This window comes from Muntiacus reevesi, chromosome 3 (assembly GCF_963930625.1).
Source record: "Muntiacus reevesi chromosome 3, mMunRee1.1, whole genome shotgun sequence".
In the NCBI taxonomy this organism is placed as follows: Eukaryota; Metazoa; Chordata; class Mammalia; order Artiodactyla; family Cervidae; genus Muntiacus; species Muntiacus reevesi.
In genome coordinates, this window is record NC_089251.1 from 22,934,362 (window position 1) to 22,954,568 (window position 20,207).

The 20,207-nt window shown below is 38.1% G+C and overlaps 1 protein-coding gene across 1 annotated transcript in view; it reads right to left on the bottom strand.

Moving 5' to 3' along the window:
• Positions 1 to 20,207, bottom strand: part of NBAS (NBAS subunit of NRZ tethering complex) — a 312,486-nt gene that overhangs the window by 278,441 nt on the left and 13,838 nt on the right. Inside the window, exons 7-9 of the mRNA XM_065928602.1 lie at positions 7,924 to 8,057; positions 5,609 to 5,742; positions 3,660 to 3,758 (exon numbers count right to left, since the gene is read on the bottom strand). Coding sequence (XP_065784674.1) covers positions 3,660 to 3,758; positions 5,609 to 5,742; positions 7,924 to 8,057 — 367 coding nt within the window. The remainder of the gene's footprint in view (positions 1 to 3,659; positions 3,759 to 5,608; positions 5,743 to 7,923; positions 8,058 to 20,207) is intronic.

Below are 20,207 nucleotides of genomic sequence, written 5' to 3' on the forward strand. Positions count from 1 at the left end.
GGTAAGTGTAGGAGGGAGAGCAAAACTGGAATACGAGACAGTCTGGAGCGGATAAAATGCATTCTTAGGCTGTGAGTAGAAGACGAAAAAGAAAAGTCCAAATCAGCAAATCCACAGAGCTTATCCCAAAGCTTCTCAACTAATTTTTCTTTCGTATCACCCAATTACCACCTCACTTTCTCTTCTCCAGTAGTGCTCTCAATAAAGCCTTGAGTTTGTATATTACCAATTTATCCTAACTCCAGTCTGGCTGATTTATTTCACATTTACAGAATCCTTGTGGATGAAAAATACCACAGGCTTGCATTACTAGAGTAACCAAAAATAAATTAAAAACGTGATGAATATTTCAGGTTCTTTCGTTAAAAAAAGATCACATAGTGGAAAATATAAACAACTAGCAATATTTTTGTCATGCACAACAAGGCATTTACATGTATTCCTTGCTTTATAACAATTCTCATTCAGAAACCTTAATGCAGTCATCCATCTCCAAGCTGACTGCTGTCACAAATTGTATATGACTGCAAAACCAAGAAGAGGCTCTCCTTCAGTGGTTTCATAATTCACCCTTCCAAAACTTTCATTTTGAGACCACTCCTCCAGAAATACCTTTATTTACTTACATCCTATGCCACAAAGTGAAAGCCTTAAGAAATAATGAATATAGTCTCACTTATGACAAGTTGTTATCACGTAATAGCTATTAAGTGTATGATCATTTCAAACCTATGATCCCAAGAGAACCTCACTTACCTTCCTGAAATACTGCTAGGATGTCTAATACTGACCTTGGTTAAAAAAAAAAAAAGACAGACAGACAATCGAGGAGTCATCATGAAATACACAAAGCAAAAGCCAGAGTTGGGGGGATGATTCAGGGGGTAATGAGAGCTTGGGAGAGAGGCAGATGAAGTTCAGCTCACTGGACTGCTGCTGACCTCCTGCTGTTGTGATCCATCTGCACCCCTGGGGTAGGGGACCCCTGTCCTATGTGATTCCATTTACACATTCATATGACAAACCTAGACATCATAGTAAAAAGCAGAGACATCACTTTGCCTACAAAGGTCCATATAGTCAAAGCTATGTTTTTTCCAGTAGTCACAGACGGATGTGAGAGTTGGACCATAAACGAGACTAAGTGTCCAAGAATTGATGCTTTCAAACTGTGGTGCTGGAGAAGACTCTTGAGAGTCCCTTGGACAGTAAGAAGATCAAACCAGTCAATCCTAAAAGAAATCAACACTGAACATTCAGAAAACTAAGATCATGACATCTGGTCCCATCACTTCATGAGAAATAGATGGGGAGACAGTGGAAACAGTGTCAGACTTTATTTTTTGGGGCTCCAAAATCACTGCAGATGGTGACTGCAGCCAAGAAATTAAAAGACGCTTACTCCTTGGAAGGAAAGTTATGACGAACCTAGACAGCATATTAAAAAGCAGAGACATTACTTTGCCAACAAAAGTCCGTCTAGTCAAGGTTATGGTTTTTCCAAACAGTGGTCATGTACGGATGTGAGAGTTGGACTGTGAGGAAAGCTGAGCACCGAAAAATTGATGCTTTTGAACTATGGTGTTGGAGAAGACTCTTGAGAGTCCCTAGGACTGCAAGGAGATCCAACCAGTCCATCCTAAAGGAGATCAGTCCTCGGTGTTCATTGGAAGGACTGATGCTGAAACTGAAATTCCAATACTTTGGCCACCTCATGTGAAGAGTTGACTCATTGGAAAAGACCCTGATGCTGGGAGGGATTGGAGGAGAAGGGGACGACAGAGGATGAGATGGCTGGATGGCATCACTGACTCGATGGGCATGAGTTTGAGTAAACTCCGGGAGTTGGTGATGGACAGAGAGGCCTGGCGTGCTGCAATTCATGGTGTCACAAAGAGTCGGACACAACTGAGCGACTGAACTGAATTGAACTGAACAGATTCACTGGAATGACTGATGCTGAAGCTCCAATACTTTGGCCACCTAATACATCTAAGAGCCAACCCACTGGAAAAGACCCTGATGCTGGCAAAGATTGAGGGGGGCAAGAGGAAAAGGGGGTGACAGAGGATGAGGTGGTTGGATGGCATCACCAACTCAATGGAAACAAGTCTGATCAAACTCCAGGAGATAGTGAAGGACAGGAAAGCCTGGCGTGCTGCAGTCCATGGGATCCCAAAGAGTCAGACACTACTTAGCAACTGAATAGCAACAACAAATACATTATGTATTATACCTAAATATGAATAAGTAGTAAAACTATAAAGAAAGCAAGAGATCTAAGCAAAACTTAGGACAGTGGTTATCAACACGGGACCAGAGGAAATGGGATCAAGTATAAACAGGAATTCATTGGAGCTGTACAGGTGTGTGTGTGTACTCTTTAGTATAAAAACTTCATAATCATGACATTCTGAACAAAAAAGAAGGACAGACCTATGATCAAACAGAAAGAAAACTTTCACACATTTTCAATTAAAATACTTAAGTACACTTGAGGATCAGAATTTAAGTACTTGCCAAGACGGTAAGTCTCAAAATTCAGAACTCAAGCAAGGCTTGCCTGGCTCAATTTAATATTCCTCCCTTTTAGAGAACCAAAAAGTTAGTATGACTAATTTATAAAATATATGTAAATTTTATTCACAAATAACAAAGTCAAAGTGAGAAATCATGGGAAGCAGAAAATGTCGAAAGTTTTAGGTAACCCTCCGTGTAGCTGGCAAATACATGGATAAGTGGCACATAGGAAGAATCAAACACACAGGCCAACCTTGTTTCACTCTGTTTTGCTTTATTGCACTTCACAGATACAGCCTTTTTGTTTTACAAACTGAAAGTCTGTGGCAGCCTCACATAGAGCAAGTCTAAAAGTGTCAGTTTTCCAAAAGCAACCAATGCGTGTCTCTGTGTCACATTTTGGTAATTCTCTCAATATTTCAAACTTTTTCATTATTAATATATTTGTTATGATGATCTGAGATCAGTGATCTTTGATGTTACTACCATTAACTGTTTTGTACTTTTTTATTAAGGTATGTACACTTTTTTAGACATAATGCTATTACACACTTAAAATAATAATATAATGTAAATGTACTTCTATAGGCACTAAGAAATCAAAAATGTGTGTGACTCCCTTTATTGCAACAATATCCCTTTTATTGCAGAAGTCTGGAACTGAGTGCACAGTATCTCGGAGTTGTGCTTGGAGTGGCAGAAACTGACTGTGCAATAATCAGTGCAGCCCCAACTTGCAAAGAAGGACAAAAGAAGGGAAGAACAGCTACTGAGGTCCTTCCATGCCAGGGCATTTCATATGCACTGCTTTTTAACTGCCTCGACAATGCGACGTGTTCTGTATTATCTTCATTTCACAAATACGAACAGATGAAGAGAACAAAGAGAGAAGACATTTCTCAGTGAATATTCCCAATGCCCATTTTTGCTCCAAGAAGCCCAGTGTGCCAGACAGATGAGCATGAATGTTCAGAAGGGGGAGTCAACAATCCCACAAACATTAAGGCAACTATACACAAGAGGAGGAAATGAAGCCAAAATAAAAATCAGAACAGACAATTTCTTCCCTCTGAAATCGTGCCAAGACTTCTACATCCACTTTAATACTCCACTAAATACGAGAGCAAATGGCTGCTTACCTGTGCCCGGGATGGTAAATAGCTGTGTTGATTCCATGAGGATAATGACTGCTGAAGCTGAAACAGTGGCTCTCCTGATAGCTCTGATGTGTTCCAACACTAAATTTAAGAAGGTAAGTAAGAAATAAATACCATTAAACCACAGTGAGATGCCACTAAATACCCATTAAAATGTCTACAATTATAAAGATAGACACCACCAAATTTATATCCTTAAATATTGCTGAGGATGTAAAACCACCCGAACTCTGATAAATTATTAGTAGGACTATGAATGCTATACCCACTCTGAAAAAGGTCTGGCAATTTCTTATAAAAAAACAAACTATATCTACCTTATAACTCAGGAATTCCACTCAAAGATACTGACCCAAGAGAAATGAAAACATTTACCCATAAAGACACACAAGAATGGTCACAGTTGTTTTATTTACAAAACTGGAAACTGGGAGCTCCATCAAAAGAAGAATGGATAAACAGATCAGGAGTGCTATGGCCTGAGGATTTGTGATCCCCACAGATTGAATGTTTGTATCCCCTCAAATTCATTTAAGACCCTAATATCAATGTGATGATATCTGGAGGTGGGATCTTAGGGAGCTATCAGGTCAAGATGGGTTAAGTGTCTTTATAAGAGGTTAGAGAGCTAACTAGCTGTCTCTCTATCATGTGTGGATATAAGAAAAAGTGGACAGTCTGCACCCAAAAAAGAGCTCTCACCAGAACCTGACCAGGCTGGAACCCTGATCTCAGACTTCCAGCCTCCAAAACTGTCAGAAATAAATTTGTTATTGATAAGCCACCCAGTTATGGTATTTTGTCATAACAACCCAAACTAAGACTAGTGAGACAGTCATACAATGAAGTACTAAGCAGCCATAAAAAGAATAAACTACTGATGCATGTAAAAATAAGGATGAATCTCAACATACGCTGAAATGAAAGACTTGAACGAAAAGAGTACATACTCTATGTGTCTATTAGTGTAAATCATTAAGATAGGCAAAACCAATCTATGATGAAGAAAAATTATAAACAGCAGTTCCTCTGAGGGTGGGTATGGACAAAGCTTTTACTAGGAAGAGGCTGAGGGAACTTTCTTGCTTGATGGTAGTGTTTTGTATCTTGACAGGACTTTGAATTGCACAAGTGTATGCATTTGTTATAATTCACTGGCTGGTACAGTTAAGATCTGTGCATTTCATTGCATGCAAATTTTCTCGATCGAAAGAAAACCATAAGTACATTCTGAACTTTTAATTAATCATATGCATACTAAAATATGCATGGCAACCCACTCCAGTATTCTTGCCTGGAAAATCCCATGAACGGAGGAGCCTGGTAGGCTAAAGTTTATGGGTTCACAAAGAGTCAGACACGACTGAGCAACTTCACTATTACTATACTAAAATAATAAGTAGTGACTCTGAAATACATTAAAAAATAGGACTGATTAATGGCCAGAGAAATAGAAATATGACACAGTATGTAAAGCAAAATGCTAAGCAAGAGTTTAAGTGGAGGTATATGAGAGCTTACTACAAAATTCTTTCAACCTTGTTTTTAAAATTATATACAGGTTTATTTAACAAAGCATAGACTAACAGTGGATCCTTTTAAATTTCTCTTAAGTGTGAATGAATGTATCTCCCCTTTTTTTCTTAACATACATATTTTATTGAAGTATAGTTGACTTACAATGTTTCAGGTACAGAGTGAGGTAGTTCAGTAATACACATATATTATTTTTCAGATTATTTTCCACTATAGGTTGTTACAAGACATTGACTACAGGTTCCCTGTGCTATACAGTAAATCAACCTTCCTTTCATATTTGCAATTTTTCATAATAAAATGTTGAAAGAAAAAAAAGGCACCAAAATTTAACACTAAAGCAAGGAAGCAAACATTATTTCAAACAGGGAATCTCAAATAAAGTGTATTTTTACCTTACAAGGTAGCTTCTAAGTTCTCCTCGGTAATTGATGACCAAGAGTTCTGCAGACCACTGTGCACTTGCTTTATATTCTAAAAATATCAGTCCAGCAATGGCATAGCTCAAATCACCTGCTAAACTAGATGCCTATGGAAGAGAAAGAAATTAAGTCACTAAAAAATACTAGATATAAGTTACCACATGTATAATGAAAGGATATTCAAGACACTGGCCTTGCCAGGCGTACCTTAAGATAGCCCCAGAACTGATCGTATATGAAGAATCATCTACTAAGCCAAAGGGCCCAGAACTACACATCCTAGTCTAGACCAGCCCTCCCAACCACAGGCTGGAACCACAGCATCCTCTTTGGGTGAGATGTTCACCTAGGAAGTGAATTTCTGTTAAGACTATATTTCTACTGCAAAATAAAGGGAGCAAAAGAAAAAAGAAAAAAACTAATTCTATCATTCAGCCTCAAAGAATTATAAGATACAGAATTCAGATATAAGCTCTCAAATGTTAATTTCCACTACCAGTAGTAACCAGTATTACATTAAAAAGAAAGAGAAAAGAAAGAAGTCTCCAGCTATTTCCATTTGCCTAATTGGCAATTTAAAGGGAAGGACTCTTAAACAGTCACTCAACACCAGCCTTATTCCATCAAGTAAATATCAGGCTATATTTGCTAAAGACCTGGAGGCATGTGCACCTTAGGAAGCACATTCACCACCCTGAGTGGACCCTCACTGTCTAGAATCACTCAATAAAATTGTCAATAGTGTAGCCACATGTGGCTATGGAACATCTGATAGATACAAACAGAGATAAGCTAAAAACATAAAAAGACACACCAAATTTCAAAGACTTAGTACCAAAGAAATAATGTGAAATATTTCATTGATAATTTTTATAGTCATTTCAACATGTAATCATTTTGGATATGTTAAATAAAATTAATTTCACCTGTTAAACTTAATGTTACTGAAAAATTTTACATTACATGTGATCACATATACAGATCACATTAAATTTCTACTGAACAGTGTTGGGGCTTCCCAGGTGGTGCTAGTGGTAAAGAACCCAATGTCAATGCAGGAAATGTAAGAGACGTGAGTTCGATCTCTGGGTCGGGAAGATCCCCTGGAGGAGGGCATGGCAAACCACTCCAGTATTCTTGCCTAGAGAGTCACATGGACAGAGGAGTCTGGCAGGCTATAGTCCATAGGGTCCCAAAGAGTCGGACACAACCGAAGTGACTTAGCACAAATAGTACTACTCTAGAAAACAGTAATTAAACCTTCTTTGTTTGGCTCCCCAGAACTTCTATAACATGAGCACAGTGTACTTTTTCAAGTTTTTCCACTCATTTTTGAACAAAAACCATTCTCTATATCCTTGGTTCTCACTCCCAGCTTCTCACTAGAATCAGTTGAGGACCGTAAACATGATATATCCTTCAGGTCCCACTCAGATCAACTAAGTCAGACTTTGTCTGGGTGTAGCCTGGGAAATCCAGTAATTTGTTTTGTTTCATTTTCTGTTCTTTATAACACTTCACAGGTGATTGTAAAATACAGCCGAAATTAGGACCACTGTTCTTCCAGACCCTGTATTTTGTTCACTTGAGGAAGGATACAAAGTTAAAAAAAAAGAAAAAGCACTGAATTCCTAAAAGAGACACTCATTAACTGGATTACCAGGGGAAAAGTCATTTTACTTCCTCACAGTTTAAACTCTCTAAACTGTAAAATGAGGATACATGTAGCCAGTCTAATCAAAGGGTGTTGTGAATATCACACAGGAATATACATCAGTCGTTAATGAAATACAAAGCACCACACAAATATAAGTTACTACCACCATTAAATTTTTTTTCTTCACTGTCCATCTCAATTTCTACCCCTTTAGGGTAACAAATTCTAACTCCTCTCAGGCTGGTTCTGTTCCAATGGCCCATTGACTTCTTTCCTTCACTGGAACTTTATTACCACTTTCCACACCTCTTATTTAGTACTGACTTACTACCATCTTATAATAATGGTAGATTAGTTTGAGTAAGCTCTGGGAGTTGGTGATGGACAGGGAAGCCTGGCATACTGCAGTCCATGGGGTTGCAAACAATCAGACACAACTGAGTGACTGAACTGATGTCTGCATAGTACATTTCAAAACACAAAGAAGACGTATTTCACAAACAGGTCTCTAACGAGATCTAAGATCTTAACTCCACAGCTTATTATCCTGATTTATATTTCCTCTTTCATCACTTTCACTCATTCATTCAAGTACCTATACATAAAAGGCAGTTTTTGGGTATGTACATACCGGAGTAATAACGAAGAGCTCACTTCCCATGAGATCAAACACCCTCACAGTTCCCATGCTTTCAGCATAGGCCAGCAGAGTGCAGTCGTAACTCCATGCCACACGCCTCCACTGCGGTTTTGGGTCTTTCGGAACTAGAATGAAAAAGGAAGTGCTTTTAACATTATAAAGATAGTTAACATACAGTTTCTGCAGCAAGAAAAGTATTCAAGTATGACATCATTTCCTAAAGGTCTCTAACACTCCCATTCAGGAGAAAAGAACAGCTCCCAAAAAGTCACTTCAAGGAAAAGGGGCAAAAATGAACCATGCTTTGCCCCACTTACTGGAGAGTGAAGTCTACTGACCCAGTGGTCTACTGAATGCTGAGCGTGTCCCCATCAGGTAAAGGTCCAGGAATGCTATCCCTCAAAATACTCATGAAATTAAGAGAGATCAAGAGCATAGAGAATGGGCAAAAAACGATTCCAATCCAGGGAGCTAAGTTCCTCCAAAAGCAAAAAAAAAAAAGAAAATTTCAACTGCCAATCTTTTAGATACATAATCTTTTAAATACATATTTCAAATACAGATGCTGAAGAAAAACAAAGGAAAATTATATCAACACAGTATTAGAGAAAAAATACATATTAGGCAAGTCAATCAAGAACTGTTTGTTCTCAATCACACAATTATAAAACTTAAGAGAATCAACATCTTACTAATTCAACACCTGATTTTTTCTTCTGTTTCAAATTTTTCAGTACAATAACAGAAAGGCTACCGGCTGCAAAAGAAAAAGGGGCTGTGCAGTTCTGAACTGTGTTAGGTTGGTTTGAGGTTTCTGCTGTTTCCTTTGCTTCCATTTCACCGTTAACAGAATCCCAGAACTGGAGAACCAGGAAGGACCAGTGCCGTGCCTTGACCGACAAACACTCCAAACGATTAGGAGACTCCAGGCGACGCCAGCAGTCAGGATGCGAACAAAGCCCAGACTCTCACCTTGCCACTCCCCACGCAGCGTTGGCTTCACTACAGGGCACAGCCCCTCAGCCAGAGCCTGGAGTTAGCCTGATTACTACCTCGGAAGTGCGTCTGAAATGTTTCACCTTTTCTCTCTGCCTCTGCTAATATCCCAATTCAGGCTCATCATCTCTGGCTTAGATTTTCATAAAAGCCTCCTAACAGGTCTTCCCAACTTCAGGCTCTTTCCTTCTAACCTTTCCTCAATTGTATCCCAAGTTATCGTCATCAAAGAGAAAGGTGAACAGAGCTCATCCTTCTGCTCTTTTAAAATCCCTGGTGCTTATCCATTTCCAACAAAATCAAGTCCAAATGCCTCCACAGACGTGAACGGCCCTTCACCAACGGTCCCCTCAGGGCTTTCCAGTTCACCTCCCACCCCTTCCTCCATCACACACCTCAGAACTCACCAGTACTGCCACCACCTGGCAAACAAACCATGCACGCACGCTCTAGTCTTTATCTTCCATACACACTGCTGTTTCTACCTAGAAGGTTCACCTCCAAGGTTACTCAAAGGGTTCTTGTTGGTGACAGCCACCTGTGGTAACAAACTGTCACCTCTACCTTCTTTGACACTTGTCAAAACAGACTGCCCTCCTCTCTGTGCCCCCAAATATGCTCTACAAAAGTCCCTCAGCATTTATCACATCAGACAATGTGCTTACATGAGTGTTTTCCCCACAAGTGTCTGAGACAAGGTCTCACTCAACAGTGCCATCCCAGGACCTGGAACAAAATGTTTCACTAACGAGCAAGCCCAAGAGAAATCTGTAATAATGGTAAGGGTTTACCATTCCTTAGGGACTAACAAACAATTAAACATGAATTATATAACTGAAGTCTTTTTCCACCTAAAAGATATATTATAGAATTCAAACCTCCCTCTTATCCCTCATATGTAAAATATGTTCTGTTCATGGGAAAAGTATACCAGACATCCATGAGTTTCCTCACTCTATTTTTCAAAGGGTGAAAAGCATACTAAAAAAGCCAAGAGAAAAAAAAAAAAAAAAAAAGCCAAGAGAGGCCTTCAAATACAAGAAGGTCTAGTGAATTTTAACCCTAACAAAGAACTGCATACACTTTGGAAAAGCAATCTTTAAGAGGACAAGAAAGTGAAAAAAAAAAGTCACTTCTCTGTTCTCACATAGCTTTAAAAAAAAAAAATAATGAAACCTGTAAGTAAATTTAAGCAGAGAATGATAACAACACAAGACCCATATACAACTCTGAGACCCATATACACACAGATGCTATAGAACACCAGCAAGAGGACAATTTAATGTCTGAAAAATATTAATGTGCTAAACAAACACCACAACATTTTTCCATTATTTCTGTTTTACCTGTGATAACAGATCTTTCCTCTTATTTCATTTTTATAGGATAAACAGATTTATGTACAATATTCTGTATCTGTCTGAAATAAGCCCCATCTGAAGGGAATTTGTTTTTACTATCACTTCTAGTTATAACCAGCCGCTCCAGAAAACTCAGCATGTGTTCTGACCCAAATAAAGATGTTTTCACCAGAAGATAAAATTTCACCTAACAATGTGAAAATGAAGATGGTATCACCAGATTTTTCCAGCATTCTGTGTGATTTTAGAGAGGAGTGAACAGCACAGATTTTTACAAAGCCAGTGTCAACAGAGTTTTCTGAAAGTATTCAAGAAGGCTGACGATAAGAGTTCACCAGCAATCTGACAATTACCCCATTCCTGGAGAAGCCGTTTAAACTGGCTCTCACTCAGGACCAGCTGCTGAGCTTGCCTCGGCCTCAGAGCTTCCGTCCACTCGGGCTGGAGCTCTCTCCCCCTGAACCCGTCCCGGGCTCCTCTCCATCTCTCACATCTTCATTTAAACCTCACTTGCTCAGGCAGCGTTCTCCGACTGCCCTGTCTCAGCAGCCTCTATGCCCCATTGTTTCTCCTTCATTCCAATGATTTCATATCTTTCACAGCCCTTATCCCAAATCAGTATATATGTCTACTTCTCACTGTCTGTCTTGTGCTTTAACTATTAATTCCACATCAGATGCTGTGTCCATTCTGTTCATAACTTTACCACCAGCGCCTCATCCTCTGCTGGTACACAACAGCAGCCCAGGGCTGAAGAAGCACACTTCAGTCCAGTGCCCATGTGCCCAGATTAGAAATGGAAAACGGGAAGAACTTAAAATGAGGAATCCTGGGCTTTATCCTCACCGCTGCTGTAAAACGGCTGGGTGTGACCACGGGGGCAATCGCCAAGGGTTCAATAAACACTCTCTCCCAAACATTCTCTGACTCTAACATCAGAACCGGTGAGCAAGAACAAACTAGTAGGACTAGAAGACATGCAGAGGAGTTAATTATCTAAATGTTCGAAGTAACATTTTTGAACAGTGCTGGTAGCAGATATGAGAAAAATTATACAATCCTAGAACAAGGAAGTTCTAAAGCATAAGAAAGTTTGAAACTATAAAGGAAAAAATGAATGACAAGAGTGGTTACCACCCCCCCCACACCAAAAAAAAACCTCTCTGTGAAAACAAGACATAATAAATTTAAAAGACAAATGGATTTGGAAAAATATCTGCAATAAATGACAAAGGATAACATTCATACTATCTAGAAATAATAAGAGAATAGTCAAATAAGGACACAGTCAATAAAGAAAAGTCAAGTAATCCAAGAGGAATACAGGCAAAAGGATATGACCTAACAATTCACATACACACACACAAAAAAAAAATAGCCATTTAACATATGCTTTATCTAATAAATAAAGATATGCAAATTAGAAATGAGGTGCTTTTTTCCACTCTGCTAACCTGATGATATTTTAGAAAATGGGTAACTTACGGTGCTGATAGGGGAAAAAGAATGGCTTCACTCATACCTTTTACGTGGCTGTATAAAGTATAACTTTCAGGAAGGAAACACGGCAGTAGCTACATTTTGAATTCTACACCCATGGACAAACAGGATGTCTTTTCCAGCATTGTTAGAAGGGGAAAGGGACAAAGATAAGAAGAGAAAGAAAAAAATAAGCCACAGTATATACCATCTAAATTTCCACAAATAGGGAAACAGATAAATAAAATGGGGTTCACATTCTCGCAATGGAACACTGTGGCTACATTTAAAAGACTGGATTATAGGGACTTCTCTGGTGGTCCAGAAGTTAAGACCCTGTGCTTCCACTGCAGTGGGCAAGGGCTAGATCCCTGATGAGGGAACTGAGATCTCACAAGCCACATGCTCGGCCAAAAAGAAAAAAAGAAAATTTTAATAAAATAAAAGACTGAATTACACCTACGCACACTGACTGGAAAAGACATCATCAGTACAACACATGGGAAAGCAAGTTGAAGAACAAACTACGTAGGATGATCTTACTGTTTTTTTAACCAAAGAAAAAAGTCAATCCTTGTATATACAAGTTTATATGAGCATAGAGGATTTTATATTAAATCACTAAGTTTCTATGAAGAATGCAGATTAAGATAATACAATCTTCTTGTTACTTCTCTATTTCTTCATTATTTGAATTTGTTACAATTATGTACTGCTTTTGTAATTAAAAGAAAGAAAAAAAAAAAAAAAACCAGAGTCACTAGTTTCAGATTAGGCCTCCCACAATAAAAATAAAATAAGGCAAAGAACTATTTCAGATGCTTTATTACAAGCCGGACAAGATGTGATCACAGGGAGAAAGGGAAACGGATGAGGTGAGCCCCAGGCTCGCCCTCGCTCTCTGCCAGGAAGCACTTTCTCGACTAGGATGCATGAAGTGAGACCTCAAACAGGACATGGAAGTCTCACTGAGCTGTGATGAAGGTTACAGTTTGGAGCTACCAAGCTGACTAGAATCCGCAAGGCAGCCTTCCGACGAAAGTGGGTAAGGCAGAAAAGGAACGCTGGAAGTCTGCAAAGAGGAACCCCTGGGTAATTGGCCAAACACAACGTTACACACATTGGAAAGGATAAGTATCAGAGGGAGAACGACTATCAGAGTTTGGGAAGGATCTGAAATGGTAATGAGTTCCAGCTAGTCACAGTGGAGAGGCTTCACTGAACACTGTGAGCATTTCTAAGAGATCCTGGAAAGGCCTCATCTTAAAGTAAAGTAGAACTGACCTACTCCTAAAATAAAAGCTACTATAAGCCATATCCTACAACACTTTTGGAGAAGTCTTAAAAAATTAAGCCAATCCACAAAGAAATTGACTTCCCAGAACAAAATGCAATTCTCTTAAGAAAAGATAACAAATTCCAGACACTGTAACACAAGCACCGGTGATGTTGAGCACACAATCTAAAGTTGCCAAGTATGTGAAGCAGGAAAGTATAACACATATTATGGGGGGGAAAAAACCTGTCCATAGAAATATACCCAGAAATGATACTTATCGAGGAATAAGCAGACAAGGACTTCAAAATAGCTATTAAAACATATTTGGGGATACAAAGGAAAGTATAAACAAAGGGAGTAAATAGGGAATCAACAGAATCTAATGGAAACTATAAAATGCCAAATTATAGAAATGATAAAGGTAATACCCGATATGCAAAATACATTAGATGGACTTAAAAGTACTTTAAGCACTACAGAGGGGGAAAAAAGTCTAAACTGATACCTTGAAAACTTTGCAAAATAAGCTACCCAAATTAAAGAAGAGAGGGAAAACTGAAAAAATTAATAAAATATCAGTAACCAGTGGAATAATCACGACCAATCTATGAGTGCCAGAAGACAGGAAAGAGACTGAGTTGGAATTTTAACTCAATGTCCATATCTGAATTTTAAATAAGGTCCATAAATTTGTAAGTGATGAAATCTACAAATCCACTGATCTTAGAGGCTCAATAAACCTACAGGAAGATAAACTGGAAAAACAAAGTCAAGTCATATGATAGCCAAATTTCTAAAATCAGTGATAAAGAGAAAATCTCAGAAGCAACTGGAAAAGGGAGACATTACCTACAGGAAAACAGTAACAGAAATGGCTGCTGATTTCCCATTAAAATAATGCAATGACATCTTTAAAGAGCTGAAAGAAAAAAACAGTCAACCTCGAATTCTATATCCAGAGAAAATATTTTACAAAAATGAAGGCAAAAAGATTCACAGATGTATAGAACAGTCTTTTGGACTCTGTAGGAGAGGGCGAGGGTGGGATGATTTGGGAGAATGGCATTGAAACATGTATATTATCACATGTGAAACAGGTCGCCAGTCCAGGTTCGAGGTATGGGACAGGGTGCTCGGAGCTGGTGCACTGGGATGACCCAGAGGGATCTGATGGGGAGGGAGGTTCAGAATGGGGAACACATGTACACCGTGACTGATTCATGTCAATGTACGGCAAAACCACTACAATACTGTAAAGTAATTAGCCTCCAATTAAAATGAATAAATTTATTTTTTTTAAAAACCCATATGGATAAGCATATGGCATATGGATAAATACTGTGGTATGTCTATACAATGTAAGACTAGTCCACAAAAAAGGGATGAATTATTAATATCTACTATATCATGGATCTCAAAATAATTATGTTCAGTAAAGAAAAACAAACCAAAAGAAAAAAGAAAATGAAGGCAAAAATCCAAGATGGTTTCAGATCAACAGACCTGCATAACAAGAAATTTTAAATAAGGTCTTCAAGTTGAAGGGAAACACTATCAAATGGAAACTTTCACAAAAAGAAAAAGTTGAAAATAATAGAAGTGGAAAACAGAAGAAAGAGAGATTCATCCTTATTTAATTCCTTAGTTACATGACAAAAAATAATAATATACTGTAGAGGTTTAACATTTATTTAAAAAGTTAGACAATAGCATAAAGGAGTAGGAGGGAAGAGATATACACTGCATAATAATTTTTAAATGTACATTGTAAATCCCAGAACAAATGCTAATAGGAACAGAGACAAGACAGGACAAAGAGAAATAAGATGGTAAACCCTAACCAGTTCAGTAAACTGCATTAAACATAAATGTTCTAAATATTACAATTAAATGACAGAAATTGTCAGAATGAAAAAAAAGCATGACTCAAGTTATATGCTTTCTACAAGACCAAGAGAGGTACATTCAATACAGATACACAGATAAATGCAAAAAAGGAGCTAAAGATAGGTCATGCAAATGCTAATCATAAAAAAGTGAGAGCAACTATAATATCAGACAAAACAGAATTCAACTATAATATTAGACAAAAAGGAATAATATTAGACAAAGAGTATTCCTGGAAATAGTAAGGGATATCCCATCACAACAAAGGAGCCATTTCATCAAGACAACAAAATAATATGTGCAGATACCTAAAAACTAGAATCCCTAAATATCAATACATAAAGACTGATAGAACTTAAGGGTAAGATAAACAAATATGCAATTATATTTGGAAATGTGAACCCTCTCTCAGGAACTGATAGAACAACTAGACAGAAAATTAGTATATATGAAAGTGTGAATAGCTCTGACACCCAGTTCAATGTAATTAACACTTATACACCACTATATTCAATATCTGCACCATATGCAAAAATCAAATTCTGAAGACAGAATTCTTTTGAATACAGATAATATGCTATACATAAATCAAGCCTTAATAAATTTAAAAGGTTAAAATTATATTAAATATGTTTTTAATCCCAAGAGAATTAAATTAGATAATAACAAAAAATGCTTATCTTAGAACAAGCTTAAATGCTTACAGAAGAAAAAAGATTTAAAGTCAGGGATCTAAACTTCCATCTTCCATCTAGACAAATATGAGCAAACTAAATCTAGTAGTCAGAAGACAGGAAATAAAGCAAAAATCGAAAAAAGAGAACAGAAAACGAAACCAAAATCTATTTTTATTGAATATTAATAAACTGATAAAACTCTGGCTTGATTGATCAACAGAAAACAGAAAAGAGAATACAAATTTACCAATATCAAGAATAAAAAAGGAACATCACTACAGATCTGACATAAAATAAAAGGTAACGAGGACACATTACAACTTTACGCCAATTTATGGTAAAATTTAGAGGGAAATTCCATAAAAGATGGGAACTAAAACAACAGAATGTTTAAATTTTTTAAAGCTTTATATCTATTTTTAAATTTTAACTAAGAATTATCAATAACAACCTACCCACAAAACTCTAGTTTCACTGGTGAATTCTACCAAATAATTAAGAAATTATTCCACTTCTACCCAAAGTCTTCAAGACAACAAAAAGGAATACTTGACAACTCATATTTTGAGACCAGCACTACTCCAGTGCTAAACCGGAAAAGCACTGCCAAAATAAAAATCTATAAACCTATATCTCCACAGACATAGATAGGTAACAATAATAAGCTGTTATACACAATTATTTACACAAAGGCCTAATGAATGTTCTACTTTGCTGGTGAAATCAAGTACAACACTGAGGTACTTACTGCTCAGAGATCTAATGTATGGGCACTTTCTGCATAACTTTGGTAGTTGGGAGACCTATGTCCTAACACAGGAAGTTATTCAGTTTAAAAAAAAAAAAATTTTTTTAAAGATACTTTGGGAAATTCTTGAACTTCAACCCAGAGGACTTAATCTTTAAATGAAGAAGGTAAATTATAAAACATTTTACTTTCACAGAACATATCTACAGTAAAATTACTTAGAGAAAAAAAATCTGAAAGAACAAATCATGAAATGTTAGTAATACTTATCTCTGGATGACGTGCTTATCTTTATTTTCTACTTTTTGCTCATTCTTAGTTTCTAAAACTTTTACTGAGAATGTGTTTTGTCAACACGAAAAAATTTATTAAAATTCATGAAAAGAAATAAAAAAGCTATATAAGCTGAGGCTCCTGAATCACACAGGTCAAGAGAGAAATGTTTCACTTCAAAATCAGGGCGCTTCAAACGGTCTGTGCTTCCTAACATTTTTCCTATCAAGACACACATACAATACCGTGTTTGTATGGCACTGGTGGTTCAGTGGTAAAAAGAATCCGCCTGCGATGTAGGAGATGCATGTTCCCCCTGGGTTGGGAAGATCCCCTGCAGAAGGGAATGGCAAACCCACTCCAGTGTTCTTGCTGGGAAATGCCATGGAGCTGGAGGTCTACAGTCCACATGGGTCACTAAGAGTCAGACACGACTCAGCAGCATGCACCTATAGGTAAATAGATGAGGCTGCTGGAAACGGGAGGCAACCAGCCTGAGCTTGCGCCGTCAGAGGGCCACCAGGCCGCTGGACAACTGACGGGACCTCAGCCCACCTACACCTAGGCAAGCTGCTGCTCAGCATTAGGAAGCTCTGGGTTATGGTATCTCAAATTCAGAAACATGAGAAAACACATAGGATAGCTCTAAAAATGTCGAATTCCATGTGCTATTTTTAAGTCTTTATTCAAGATAGAAAGAGAAGATGGAATTACTATTTATGGCCTGGTAAACACAGCCAAAACAAGTTGCAATCCACATTTAAAACATCCTCAAGCAGCATATATTTTATCAAACAATAACTGAAAAATATTGAAGTGGAACCAAATAGCTCCTATTTCAGTCTGCAGACTCTACAATGAGTTTCAGAAATGCAGTAACAACAATCTGGCTCCTTCTCTCCAGGCATACACAGGAAACATCATTTGGCAGATGAGAGTTATGCCCATAAAGATGAGTTAGATGATAAGCAAATGATCATTACCTCACATTATATGAAATGGAAAGAAGCCATTAATGCAGCATTAAAGTCATAAATTCACACATTCAGAAGCCAACAAAATAAAACATTAGTTCTCAAAGCATTATTATCTCATTCATGCTGCCACATTAACTGTACGCAGTAAAGTGAAAAGTGAGCTTTAGTCATGTCCAACTCTTTGCGACCCCATAGACTACATGGAATTCTCCAGGCCAGAATATTGGACTGGATACCCTTTCCCTTCTCCAGGGGATCTTCCCAAGACAGGGATTGAACCGAGGTCTCCCTCATTGCAGGCAGATTCTTTACCAGCTAAGCCACCAGGTACCGGGCCCACACACAGTAAAAGCTCTAACAAATGTTACAAGTTGTCTGAAATACAGAAGGGTTAATCTTCCCATTTTCATGTTAACTCACAGATTTCTTGGTTTACTTACGGACTCAGAGCAGGGTCTAATGTCAAAGCTCAAAGGGGCCCTGAGTGTCTGGATCATTCCTAGATTCTGAGCACACTTCTCAGAAGCCCATCACATGGTCCCCAAGCCCCAACCCAACAAGAGGGAATCACTGGGGAAAATATAACTGAATATCCACAACTATTCTGGGAACCTCTTGATCCTTATACTTGATTCACTCCAAACATGACCCACTTCAGTAAGTGCTGGTGAAAAACCTACAGAAAGCAAATTGAGAAAAACCTGGAACCCCAAAGTTTTAGAAAGTCACAAAAACTACTCGCCTTCTATTATTCTCAAAAAGATACTAAGCAAACATGGCTTCTTATCTATCCTTATAGTTCTAATGGTGGTATGTATACACACTTGTGTACAACAGGAATAAAAAACAGGAGTATCATGACAACTACCCACAAACTCATAATATATACGAAATAGATACATATATGTGTGTATGTACATACACACACAATCACACACATGAACCTACAAAATTAACTCACAAGAAACAAGGAAATACACTATGTTCATAGATTCATTTACAAAATCACTTTAGTAGCTACCAAATACCATTATCCACTTGATATGGCCAAAAGCTGTGTGCCTACTATGTGTTAGACACCAACTAGGGACCAAGAACAAAAAAAAAAGTTCAGTAACAGAGAGGCCCTGCCTTCAGTCTAATTAGGAATCACACAAGCAAACCAACAATTGAAAAAGGAAAGGAAATTAGGCTAAGTGCAATGATACAGGTACAAAAAGTCCTACAGAAACATTAAGAAAAAATGCGCAAATCATGAGGAAGAGGCCAAGGGAAACAAGGTTGCCCAAAAAAGCTGATGTTTGAACTAAAACATGCGGAGCTAATTATTAAATAGAATGGTGGATGCATCTAGACTAACGAAACCATCACCACCATGGTATAAAGAGCACAATGGGGCTCGAAACTGCCAGCTGCTCGACACATGCAGGGGCATCTCACAGGACAGACAGGCAGACTAGAGCTAGTCTTATTTCCTGAACTGGAAAATCAGAGCTGCATTCTACAGTCAACGGAGCACAAGTGAAAGAGCTTAAGCACATCTTACAGTCCTAGTAACAATAACAATAATAATAGCTTAATGTCTCCTGAGTACTCAGTATGTCAGACATTATTCTAAGAGATTTATATATATATAAGCTCACATCATTTCCCCACAACCCCTGTACATGACTGTACAGGTTTAAACCTGTATTACAGATCACTGAGGCTCAGAGACGTAAAGTATCAATAACACGTCCAAGGTTAGCACCTAAAAAGCAGCAGAGCCAGACTTAAAGGGAACCTTGATAGAATTCTCATTGAAGAATGATCAATTTGACAAGCAGTGTAAAGTATGGATTAGTGAAGGGCATATAGAAGAAAACCTTGTTAGGAGACTGTTGCAAGAAACCAAGTAAAAAAAACGCTATGAGCCTGAACCAGGGCTGAGACAGATGACGTGCACAAGCAGCAAGCAAGCGTCATTTAAAAAGATTCCAGGGATGTGGTGAAATTAAGGTGAGTCTTCTCCATTGCATCACTCAGTATAAGCACAATGAATTATTTCTCTCTCTCCCCCTGATGGGCTATCAATCCTTAAATCTAGGTAACCTAATCTTATTACCTGTTGTATACACAGTGCCTAGGATAATAGCACCTGGTATGGTGGCAATGAAATAAATGTTTGTCAAAGAAAGAAAGAAGGGAGGGAAGGTAAAAGAAGAGAAAACGCCTGGATTTTTCGCTTGGTACACATGAGAGTACCATTGACCAGGGTACTGAGTGAACAGGGTACTCCAAGTAACAGAATGGAAGGAACAGATTTCAAGAAGCAGAGGTGAATTTCCATAAATATGTAGGAAGTTTCACATTTGCTCTTAAGTGACAGTATACACTGTGTAAAGCTAACTCCATAAGAACTCTATTTATTAGTTGATCCACTAGTAGACAGTCCATGGGGTCCAAAGAGTTGGACATAACTGAGCACAAAGCACAGACATGGAATCGGGGCTTCCCTGGTGGTTCAGATGGTAAAGAATCCACCTGCAATGCAGGAAACCCAGGTTCGAGCCTTGGGTCGGGAGGGTTCCCTGGAGAAGGGAATGGAAACCCACTCTG